Source organism: Cheilinus undulatus, linkage group 9, assembly GCF_018320785.1.
Source record: "Cheilinus undulatus linkage group 9, ASM1832078v1, whole genome shotgun sequence".
NCBI classification, from domain to species: Eukaryota; Metazoa; Chordata; class Actinopteri; order Labriformes; family Labridae; genus Cheilinus; species Cheilinus undulatus.
The window spans coordinates 18,864,830-18,876,195 of record NC_054873.1 but is presented as its reverse complement, the minus strand read 5'-3'; the positions used below and the strand labels follow the sequence as shown (position 1 = coordinate 18,876,195).

The window sequence follows — 11,366 nt, the reverse complement described above, 5'->3', positions numbered from 1 at the left end:
AAATCAGTTAAGATTTGATATCCATTTTGTGTGTTGACAGCTTCACAGAAATTCAGATTACTCCATGTAAATGTTTCCCAAGTCAGTGTAGCAGCTGGCAATAACTCACCTGTTCATCCAGAGGTACATTCATGCTGAGTCGGAGCATGCGCTCTATCCTGTCTCCATAAGCCTTTGTGTCGGCCAGCTGGTACCCTGACCGCAGCGTGGCTGTCTCAAACAGAACCATGGCCAGATCTGACGCAGTCTGGTCCTCAGCGTCTGCCTGAAGGACGAGAAGAAAGAGAAACTGATCAAAAACTATGCTCCCAGTCAGTCTGCAGTCATTTTTTAAGGTTTTATCAGCAACATAGAAACTTGGCTAACATTTACAGTTAGCCATGCCACATTAACACCTTTGGCCATAGAAATAACTGAAAATAGACAACAATCCAATAATTAAAAAATAGCCACATTTAGGTGGGAGTGATCAGACTTACGTTGACTCTGTTCAGCATCTGCTTGACGAGAGGATGTTTGGGGTTGATTTCTAATGTTTTCTTCTGGCTTGCATAATAACTGTGTAAAGAAAAGGGAAGTGTCATATGCTCAGTAAACAGACAGGAAACGTTCTAAATTTGCATTTTTGAACCATTTTAGTGAGATTCATGACTCACCTTGTGGAAATGTCTTTTCCTGTCTGGTAGGCCTGTGCCTTCATGATCCTCTCCATGTTTCCTGACCAGCCGTACTGACTGGCAACCAGAGCGCAGGGGGAGTCAGTGAGCCTCTGAGAAAGGACGGCCTTCTCAATCTGAGAGAGAATGACAGCAGCACGTTAAAATAGGGTGTATGCAGAAGTCTGATAGATTTAATACTTTTAGACCTTTTTCAGACCCTCTTTATACATTTTAAGATCTACTGAATATTCAGTTTCTAACCAGTTACATTAATGGCAGTTACATATGTTTTGTGCTGATAGTTGGAAAAAAATGTGACAAACAGAAAGCCAATGCCTGTAGTATTTTTAATGCAGTATGCAAATTAAGCTCTTTGAGCATTTAGAGATTTAGACTATGAGAAAAAGAACCTGAAATCATAAGGTAGCTGAATAGAATATCCTATTTTTTACTTTAACGGAATAAAAGTTGCTATAGCCTACTACAATGCAGAAGTACCAATTTACAAGTTATGAAGTCGAAACTAAAAATGTGATCAATCGCCCACAATAAGGTTCTACAGAAAAAAAAAAAAATCACTGTATAACTGACCGTTTAAGGAAACTTTAATGATCTCTTTACTGCTACAATTCATCAGCCATTGCATACAGTAACTGTGCAGTATTTATTTCAATCATTTATCTCAATTAGTCTGGGAAGAATTCAGGTCAGATCTGGTGGAATTCAAAAAAAACTCCTGAGTGATTAAATCTAAATGTAAAAAAACAAAGAAAAATGAGCCTTAAACCTGCGAGATGAAAAGGCTATAAAATAAAATAATTACAAAAAGCCTTAATTTTGGCTCAATTATGAACTTTAAATACTTTTTAGGACCCCACAGGCACTCTGTAAAAAGCACAACTAATGGAATAGCTCTATCCTAGCATCCTCAGATGAATTTTATTGACTGTGAGTTATGAATATTTTAAAATAATCAGCCGTCTACCTTGTCCTTAAGAGCCTTGTCCTTCAGCCAAGTGGTGAGAGGTTCATACTCCTTCTCCAAAGCCTCCCTCTTCTCCTTTGCCTTGTCACTTTCATCGAATTTGACACCCTCCTTTGCCACGTTCTGGAAGCGTTTTCCATCAAACTCAGGCAGAGCCTGGATGCAGTATTCATCCACAGGCTCAGTGAGGTAGACAACTTCATAGCCCTTCTTTAGCAGCCTCTCCACGAAGGGAGAAGACTCAGCCTGCGGAGGGAAACAAGACAGATCAATGAAAGGGTATTAAATTTCTTATAAATTAATGGTATTTATTTATCAATTTATTGACTACACAACACAAATAAGTCCACTCACCTCCTTCCTGCTGGTACCAGCCATGAAGTAGATCTTGTCCTGCTTCTCCTTCATGCGCTCCACGTACTGCTCAAGGCTGCTCAGCTCCTTCTCACTGTGTGAAGTCTGGAAGCGGAGCAGCTTAGCCAGACGGGTCCTGTTGGAGTGATCCTCGATGACGCCCAGCTTGATGTTGGTTCCAAACTCCTTCCAGAACTTCTCGTTATACTGTTCCTCTGCAATCTTCTTGATCATGTCCAAAGTCTTGCGCACCAGCTTCTTGCGAATAACCTGGGGACAGATATACAATAAGCTTCACATCTACTGGCACTTTTCCCTCACATTAAATCAACAATTCCTTGGTCATAGCCAACTTTTTCCTTATTTTAGATCCCAGTGTGAGTTGCATATTAGATGATCCTTGATCAATTTTAGATCCAAAACTCACCTTGAGCAGTTTGTGCTGCTGCAGAGTCTCTCTGGACACATTCAGTGGAAGGTCGTCAGAGTCAACCTAAAACATAAATCTCCATTAGACGCAGGGTCTATGTTTGCCAGTAAAGATCAGACTGTTTAAACAGCAGGAATCTGCCTCTGTTAAAGGCAAGAAGTCACTCACCACACCCTTGATGAAGTTCAGGTACTTGGGCATCATGTCGTTGAAGTCATCAGTGATGAAAACTCTCCTCACAAACAGCTGTGACACAAAGAGACATGACTTTAGAGACCAGGAGGAAGTTGTTGACAAATCATTCTAAAGGCACAAAAAACCCTGAAACATAGATGATGAATGCAGCTTGAGGAGACAAACCTTGATGTAGTCGTTCTTCTTGGAGCCGTACTCGTCAAACAGACCGCGTGGAGCTGAAGTGGGCACAAACAGGATGGACTTGAAGGTGACCTCTCCCTCTGCTGTGAAGTGAATGTGAGCCAGAGGGTCTTCGCTGTCCTGTTAGAGAGCACAGCATTATTAGAAATTATGACATTAAACTTGTTTAGGAGAGAAACTGTTTGAAAAAAATCAGGACTGCTCAGCTGCTTACCTTCGAGAAGGTCTTGTAGAAAGCCGTGTACTCATCCTCCTCAACCTCCTTGGCTGGTCTCTGCCAGATTGGCTTGATGTCGTTCATGAGCTCCCAGTCCCACACGGTCTTCTCAACCTACGGCAAACAGGATAGGAATCAGTAAATATCATATTTTCTTATCTTTCTTGCTTTAAAAGGTTGTGCATTTTAGGTAGTTGTGTTCCTCAAGTGTAGTTTTGTTTGTTTTACCCTCCTGTATGTTTCTGTTATTTGATTTGTTTAATTTAGAAAATGAAATAAAAATAAAAAAACAAAGACCAAAACCATAGCATTATTTTAGTTAGTTAACCAATAATACACTTCTACAGAAAGGTGGCTGCTCAAGTGTAAATGCTCCACATACTTTTAATCTCAGCTTAAGTTCTTTTCTTCCCTGAAGTAACTGATTTTTTTATATACAAGGAACAAAAACATATTTTGAGCTCCTGTGAGAATGTTTGCTGACAATGAAACTGGCTGAAATTAATATTGCCATCTCTTTATGTACTAAAGCAAACATGGCCACTTGCATAAACATAGTTTCTATTCTTAATGTCTGAAACTGCAACTGTGACTGGGAGGGGGGTGTCAAAGTGACACCAAAAGAAGAGTTTATTTTGTTTATGTCCATAGCAAAGGTCTCTGCAAGTGATATATTTTACAGTCAAATGATAGCAGGGGAACATTTTGTTCTAAAAGCACTACTTTTGTGTCTACAGAAGAAAATCAGCTAAGAGATTAAATGAACACCTTCGCCAAAAGGGGCCACAAAATCAACACAAACCAAAAGTTCCTCACAAGATCTATACTTTTACCTACATGGTCCACCATTAAATGAAGCTCCTACCTTCTTTGTCTTTGGCTTGTCTTTGTCCTCCTCCTCTTCCTCCACCTCCACATCATCTTCAGAAGCCTCCTTCTCTGGCTCCTCTGCTGCCTCAGCATCTTCTTCGACTGGCTCTTCAACTGTCTCAGTCTGTCACAAAGACAGGAAGAGAAGTAATGATGCAACAGTCTTGAATTAATTTCTGTTTGTCAGGTTCCAAATATACTGTAAAATCTGGTGTCTAACTCGCACTATTGATACCCACTTCCTCATCTATAAAAGTTGGCTTATAAACCAGGAGGAATTGTACACCAGTATTAAGTCATTACTACTGCATGCAGATGTGACTGCCACACACTACATGAGATCTAAAATGATTGAAATTCATCCCCATACATTTTGTTTTGCAGGTGGCTGCTTCAGCTTCACTTCCCAGAACATCCTAGAATAAACAACAGACAACATGGGCAGGGTTGGCACCACTTTTTACCTGCTCTCCCCCCTTGTTGTGTCATAACTCTGCATTTGTTTTCTTTTAGAGGTCAGAAAACATGAGTAAAGACTCCACACATCCTGGCCACTACGTTTGACACCTTCCCCTCAGGCAGGTTAACAGTCATAAAGGCACAGAAAAATCACCTGAGGAACAGCTTACTCCCAGGGCTGTAAATGCACTGCCTGTCCACTGACTTTTGCACTCTAAATATCATTCATTAGGCTTTAATAAATATTTATGGGTTTGATGATTATCTATTGGACTAAGGGGTAACTGATTTAATTGGATAGTATATCGATAACTAAACAAACCATGTAGGTTGGTTTGAAAACACTCCTCAGTAAGGATATCAGGCGACGGGCAGGAGGACAAAGAAACTTACAGATTATGAGTCTGTCTCATCACTGCAGGACAAGGGCTCAGCTACCACATTAGTAGATGCAGACTGTGAAAACAGACTGTACTTTAAGAGCAACACAGCTGCACAGAAACTGCACACTGTGGACTTTGCCGAAAAATTTTTAAACTGTCACGCAGGAGGACAGTGTAAACCGTTATCCCCTTTTGGAGATTTCAAAAACAAACTGCAACTTCTATATTGGACTTTATGGTAACCGCACTAGGTTAAAGTCTGAGAATAATATCGACAGAAGATTTTAAAGTAATCACCTTGCTGGCCCAAACATAGATGGGGAAGTTGATGAACTGAGAGTATTTCTTGACAAGGTTCTTGATGGTCTCCAGCTCCAGGTAGTCTGAGGCCTCCTCTTTCAGAACCAGACTAAAGAGAGAAAAGATGAGGAGGATTTTATTTCCAAGTCAAAATTACAACACAGAGGATGATAGTGATTTAAAATGTCAAAAATTTCTAAGATGGAAAATCTAAACAAAAACTGGGGCACTGGTGACCTAGCAGTTAAGATGTGCCTAGTATACGGAGACTATAGACCTCCAAGAAGGCAACCCAAGTGCAACCTGCACCTCTTTCCTCACTCTCAATTTCCTACAAAAGTTCAATAATCAATCTAAAAATAAATGTAAACATACGTGATGGTGGTTCCTCTGCCCAGTGTGTCCCCTCTGGGATCCTCAATGACAGAGAACTGGTTGGAGTCGGACTCCCAGATGTGCTGAGTGTCGTTGTTGTGTTTGGATGTGACGATGACCTTGTCAGCTACAAGGAAAGCGGAGTAGAAACCCACACCGAACTGACCAATCAACTCTGAAGTTGACTGATCCTCTGCCTGCATCTCTGTCATCTTGTTGAGGAACTCGCTGGTGCCGGACTTGGCGATGGTGCCCAAGTTCCTCACCAGCTCGTCTTTGGTCATTCCCACACCGGTGTCAGTGATGTGCAGCATGTTTTTCTCCTTATCAGACTGTGGAGAGGAAGAACAGAGTTCAGCTACCAACAGGACTTTAAACATTACTAGTAAAGTCTGTCACATCAAGTTAATGTACACACTTTTATTTTTATGGTCAGCTCTTCATTGGAGGCCATCGCATCCTCATTGGTCAGGGACAACAAGCGGATCTTATCCAGAGCGTCTGAGGCGTTGGAAATCAGCTCCCTGAGGAAGATCTAAAACAGAAATAAAGATGGTTTGATCAGCCATTCAGAAGTCAGAAGTTAACCAGCATGGGCAGAGCAGGCCTATTGGGGGTCTACATAAATGATTTTAAAACTGAAAACAAAAGTCCAAGTCTTGGTTTCTTTAAAATCCATCAGCATTACAGATGAATGATGTGTCAAACACCGCTTTGTTCCTGGTAGTCATAATGAGGATATTCAAGTGCTAAGGTTGCTGTCAGCTACCCTCCAATCAGCAGATCCACTGACTCATCCCCTCCCCCAGATCTCAAAATAAGGCAAGTGCCAACAAATGAGAGAGAGATCCTCAGATGCACATAAAGTTGTTGAGTAAATACAGAAGAGCCAGAATAGTCCTTTAAAATGGGGTGCTTTAATTTTTTCCAATGATAATTTATTTAATCCATGCACATTTTTAACCTTTTTCATCATCTTTCTAGAGGCTATATCAGGAAAAAGATGGAACAGAACTTATTTATGGAGAATTTGCAGCATTTTTCCATTAATTGTAAACCAGAAAGGTTATGTTTCTTGAAGACTAATTACAACAATTAGAATACTGATTAAGATTATTTCTATACCATATTCCATCTTAATCTGTTTTACATCATGATAGATACTTTCTCTTTTAATTCCATTTTTTATTATACTTTAACGTCATCATTTTATTACTTTATACTACCTTATACCTGATTTAATACTTAATAAATCTTCTCCACACATGTTACAACATTGTTAACCTGCAAGTTGCCGGAAAAATCCTGCCATTTACCATACCATGTTTATTTTTATCACTACTTTTGTCATCTACTGCATATGTCTACACCTGGTCTGTGCAATTCACTTTACTCCTTTGCATACTAGTTGTATATAACTCCTATTTTATTTCCTTTATCTTGTATATTCCTATATTAGTTTTCAAAGAAATTTTAGTCTTTGTGTTGCTCCAACACCTCTCATACCTGATGAAAGTCAATGAGACCAAAACGCTGTGTGTTTCAATAAATATCAGCAAAAAGTGAGACGGTGTGCTGTAGCTTCTTTGAACTATTGTAAGCCTTGTCCACCTCCCACACACCTGTTACACATTCAGGTGTGCAGAGACCTCTTCAACCTATCCTGTTACTCCAACACCCAAATTTCCCCTCTGGTGATAAATAGAAGATTATCTCTTCTTATTACATTTACTTTTTCAAAAAAATAAAATAAATAAATTAAGACTCAGCCAGATTTCAAAACCAAATTCCTAATCTTAACTGGTCTGCACCTGTATAACACACAAGCTGCAACTGTAAAATTAATCTTGTGCATTCATTTGTCATTTACTCATGCTCACCTCCTTGTTTTTGTAGAGGGAGTTGATGATCAGCTTCATCATTCTGTTGACTTCAGCCTGAAAGGCGTGTTTTTCAGACTTTTCTCTGAGCTCCTTGATCTGAGCTGCATTCAGTCCGTCCAGCTGGATAGCCTCCTCCTCTCTGAGAACACACAGGTGAGATCGGCGAGATGAACAACAACAAGTCACAGGTGTCCACAACCAACATGCAAATTTCTCCCTCCTTTCTCTTAGGATCAGTGTCCAGATCCCCTGATCTGAACAAGAGAGGTGCAGAAAACCTTTGAAAAGCTTAGCCATCACTACCATTCAAGGATTGCTATGAGTGATTGTATGCATAGGCTTGGTCTTATTGACCTTGTGCAGTTCACTAGAGGTTTAGCCGACCTCTCCTGGCAGCGACAAACTAAAATCACTCAACAGGGTAATTATAATGTAAGAGACACCCACCTCTGAACCACCTCGTCATCTGTTCTTGAGCCATCTCTGCTTTTACCAAGATCCTCCTCCACTGTCCCATCGATGTCGACTTCATCCTCTGCCTTTACAGCAGCTACAAATGATTAAGAAAAATTATACTGTAAGGTCTAAAAACTCACACCACACTACCTGCAGGTGTATAACGGGATCTAAAGAGGTAAGAACTCTGATTCAGATCACTGAATGAGAAAAGGCTCCTTGTGAAGCTCAGCTAAGGTGGGATCAAATCACCAAGCAGGTGAGGTGTAACCTAAGGTAGTGGGCTTCATTTTTTCAGCTGCATTTGGATTTACATGTGTGCAACCTTTTCTTGACATGATGGGGATGAAAGCTAGCATCAGACAGCATTGAGATATAGACGAAACTTCTGGAAGGCGTTCAGGAATAACTCCAAAAATACAGTAGCGGCCAATGAACCTTGCCATCTATTATTATAAAAAATATCAAAACGGAGCTTGTAACTGAATATATTTGAAGATTTCTGTTATAATCAGCAGAGAAAAAGCATTGAGGTAAGTTAACGCTAGCTTACTGGCTAATGTTAGCTGTAATGTTGAGTGATAAAAGAGGAAATAAATAGCATATCTTTTCGCTACTCACCAAAAGCTAAGAGTGCGAAGAGTACACCTACGACCCAAACTCGTTTCATTTTGTGAAGACGTGTGCCTTTTGCTCCTGAGACAAAAGCCGGGATATCTGTGCACGCCGCACTCCCTTTACAAGAGAGACTGACAAGCTTCCTCGGCCACCGAAAGAGCCCACTTTCTTAAACCCGTGATGACTGACCAATGGCTGCGCACCACGCACAAACTTGGACCAATCAGAACAGAGTCATCGGTACATGTTGTCCAATCAGATTCTTCAACATAAGTCAATACCCGAAAATCGTGGCCCGACACCATTGGACAAGAATGAATAATCAGCACATCACTTCCCAAAATGAACTCTTATTATGGAAGAAAAATCCCTGACATACACATGTGTTCTTGTGCAATTTTACGGCCAAGTGGCATTACAGCGTTGAAAAACGGGTGCCTTATTGTTTGCGGCTCTAATATCTGTGACTGTAGCTCTACTTATCAGTCTGTGTTAAGCTTCACTGGACTAATTGTTTCATGTTAAGCTTTATGTGTGGTTAATGATACTGTCTCACCTACACTTACCTTTTAATCAGGTTTCATTCATTGCAGACTGACATGCTGCTGCACTGATAACAGGCAGTATCTGCAGTTCAAACCATAATCCACTAGGGAACGCTATTCAGCCAGGGAGTTTAAGATGCAAATGATGAAAATAGTGTTATTCCTAACACACATTCCCACCAATTTATTAAAGGTTAAAAGTTATGTAATTCTGGGATACATTACGCTATTATTTAACTGTTTTTTTTTTTTAAATTAAGGTGCATATTGTTTTACTGCTTGTAAGCATGAGTGATGGATGTGTATTGTACTAGTAATATGAGTTTATGACAGGGTTACAGGTGTCAGATAACACTTACTGTGGAAATTGTCGTTGGTGTTAAAAGCTGGGGAATTTGAGACTGAGGGGAACTGTTTTTAGTTGAAAAAAATGTGACATTTTTTATGTACTGAATACCCATTGGTCTTTTTTTTAAAGCAATGCTCACATCAGTAGTCAGGTGGCATTTAAACACAACTTTGGCTCCTATTAAAAGTCTTTTCATCCACATATATAAAAAAAGATATTAACTCTCCAACAAGTAGTTAATCTTTTAAAGGGGGCTATTTTAACCAAGCATAAAAATAATTTTAAAAGAGGAAAGTAAAGGCAAGAATAAAGGAGAAGTAAAGGAATGGAAAAGTGATATTTTAAATCAGAACTTGACGTGTCAAAGTCAGAAATAGGATGGTTAGTCAAAGTTTGTGTTAGATGTTAAAATTTTTTAAGGAATAAACTTTGACTGAATTATCCATTTTATGTAGAGATGCTTTGAATGTGAAATCCCGGGCAAATACCAGTATTTAAAACGACATTTAAGCTGACACCAATGTTTTTTTAATCGTTATCTCTTTTGCTGTAAGACTCCAACTGTATCAGCATTTTTTCATGTCTGACTGCAGAAACAGATCAGAAATTGTCCAACAGGTTATTTTTTCTCCTTAATAACAAAAAATTTGAATCTACAGTTACTTGTTGATTGTTAAATTGATTGGACACAACTGATAATCACTGGCTTCTAATGGTTTTCTCATGCCACAATGTTTGCTGACAGCAAATGTTTGTTAATGGATGGATATTTGCCAATATTACCATATGTTTAGCAGATGGTGATGTGAAACTCATCTCTGGTTTTAATTCACAATTATGAATAAGTAGCTCACATTTTTATTTTGTTTATGAGATACAACCATTTCACTCAAAAAGCAGGAATGCTGTGTAAAACAAGAATGCTAAACTGGCCTACCTGCTGTCCCAGCTTGACATCCAATTGAAAAGATGTTGCACATGAAACAATAAGTAAGCGTGAGTGGACCCAAACTTTTAAGTGTCTGAAATCAACACAAAGCAAAAATGTTCAAATATGCCCCTTTCAAAATAACAGAAACTGTTCTCCTCAGTTTCTAAACACTTGGATTGTTATCACCTGAAAATGTGATGTTACAGCGTGACCAACTTGACACCCTAAGAGGGTGGCTAACAGGGTATATGCCTGTAATGTTTTCTTAGAAGCCCTGAATCTTTGAGGTCATTAAAAGTATATAGCTATGAGTGCTGTGAGACAAACACAAATGGACCCTGCTAGTCAGACCATGGAAATTTAATTCTTATGGCCAAACTTTTAAAAAGCTTGGCTATTTTCTTAACCTTCAAATAGCTTATAATGCCATGTACATACATTTTGGGCTTTTAGGGCATTAAAGATTCTTCAAAGAGCCACAACCCACATCTTGACACATATGTTTGTTGCTCGGCAGCCAAGGTCAAGCTTGATGGCATCTCTTTTGTGAGGGCCTTCTCACCCAAGCTCTAATATGGTTTATGAATAATGAGGACACTTTGACAAATACTGGATTTCAAATAAAGATGTTAGCTCCAGGGGATGCATGTTTTTTAGGTTAAATGGCATAATCTTTATCCAAATTATGTTTTTGCCATATGAATTCTAAATTTTAATTTTCAAATTGCTTGAAAATAGTGAATAACACTGCCTGACAATCAAAACGTTTATTTGGAAGTATGCCCCTAAATCTTCTCTCTTTTGTGTTGTTTTAATCAAAGCTGGGATTTTTTTTATTTTTTATTTTTTTTTAATTTTGTTTAAGTCCTATTCATTCTTTTATATCAACATATGACATGAATTCCAAACTTTTTAGAGATGGGGCTAGAAGGCAACAATGCTTTCAAAAAAAAATAAACGGTCAAAATAAAGGAGGGGTCTTTATTTTATCTACATTTATCTGATACAATCTTTGGCACATCTTGAGAGTCAAACCCTGAAATCTTCAGTAAATCTTCAAGTCTTAATTTTAATTTACGCTGTTAACGTATTTTTTAGTTCTTTAACTGGGCAGTCTTAAGATGTTTGAGGAGAAAATAAAGCTTCCCTTAGCACTCATGCTATTTAATAATTT

At 38.9% G+C, this 11,366-nt stretch overlaps 1 protein-coding gene across 1 annotated transcript in view; it reads right to left on the bottom strand.

Moving 5' to 3' along the window:
* Window positions 1-8,516, bottom strand: part of hsp90b1 (heat shock protein 90, beta (grp94), member 1) — a 29,589-nt gene extending 21,073 nt beyond the window's left edge. The window contains exons 1-16 of the mRNA XM_041794793.1: window positions 8,371-8,516; window positions 7,741-7,843; window positions 7,291-7,432; window positions 5,829-5,945; window positions 5,411-5,742; window positions 5,033-5,144; window positions 3,889-4,017; window positions 3,021-3,137; window positions 2,789-2,926; window positions 2,597-2,674; window positions 2,426-2,491; window positions 1,999-2,268; window positions 1,645-1,890; window positions 657-793; window positions 480-558; window positions 106-265 (exon numbers count right to left, since the gene is read on the bottom strand). Coding sequence (XP_041650727.1) covers window positions 106-265; window positions 480-558; window positions 657-793; window positions 1,645-1,890; window positions 1,999-2,268; window positions 2,426-2,491; window positions 2,597-2,674; window positions 2,789-2,926; window positions 3,021-3,137; window positions 3,889-4,017; window positions 5,033-5,144; window positions 5,411-5,742; window positions 5,829-5,945; window positions 7,291-7,432; window positions 7,741-7,843; window positions 8,371-8,419 — 2,275 coding nt within the window. The 5' untranslated portion in view covers window positions 8,420-8,516. The remainder of the gene's footprint in view (window positions 1-105; window positions 266-479; window positions 559-656; window positions 794-1,644; window positions 1,891-1,998; window positions 2,269-2,425; window positions 2,492-2,596; window positions 2,675-2,788; window positions 2,927-3,020; window positions 3,138-3,888; window positions 4,018-5,032; window positions 5,145-5,410; window positions 5,743-5,828; window positions 5,946-7,290; window positions 7,433-7,740; window positions 7,844-8,370) is intronic.
* Window positions 8,517-11,366: the final 2,850 nt, after the last annotated feature.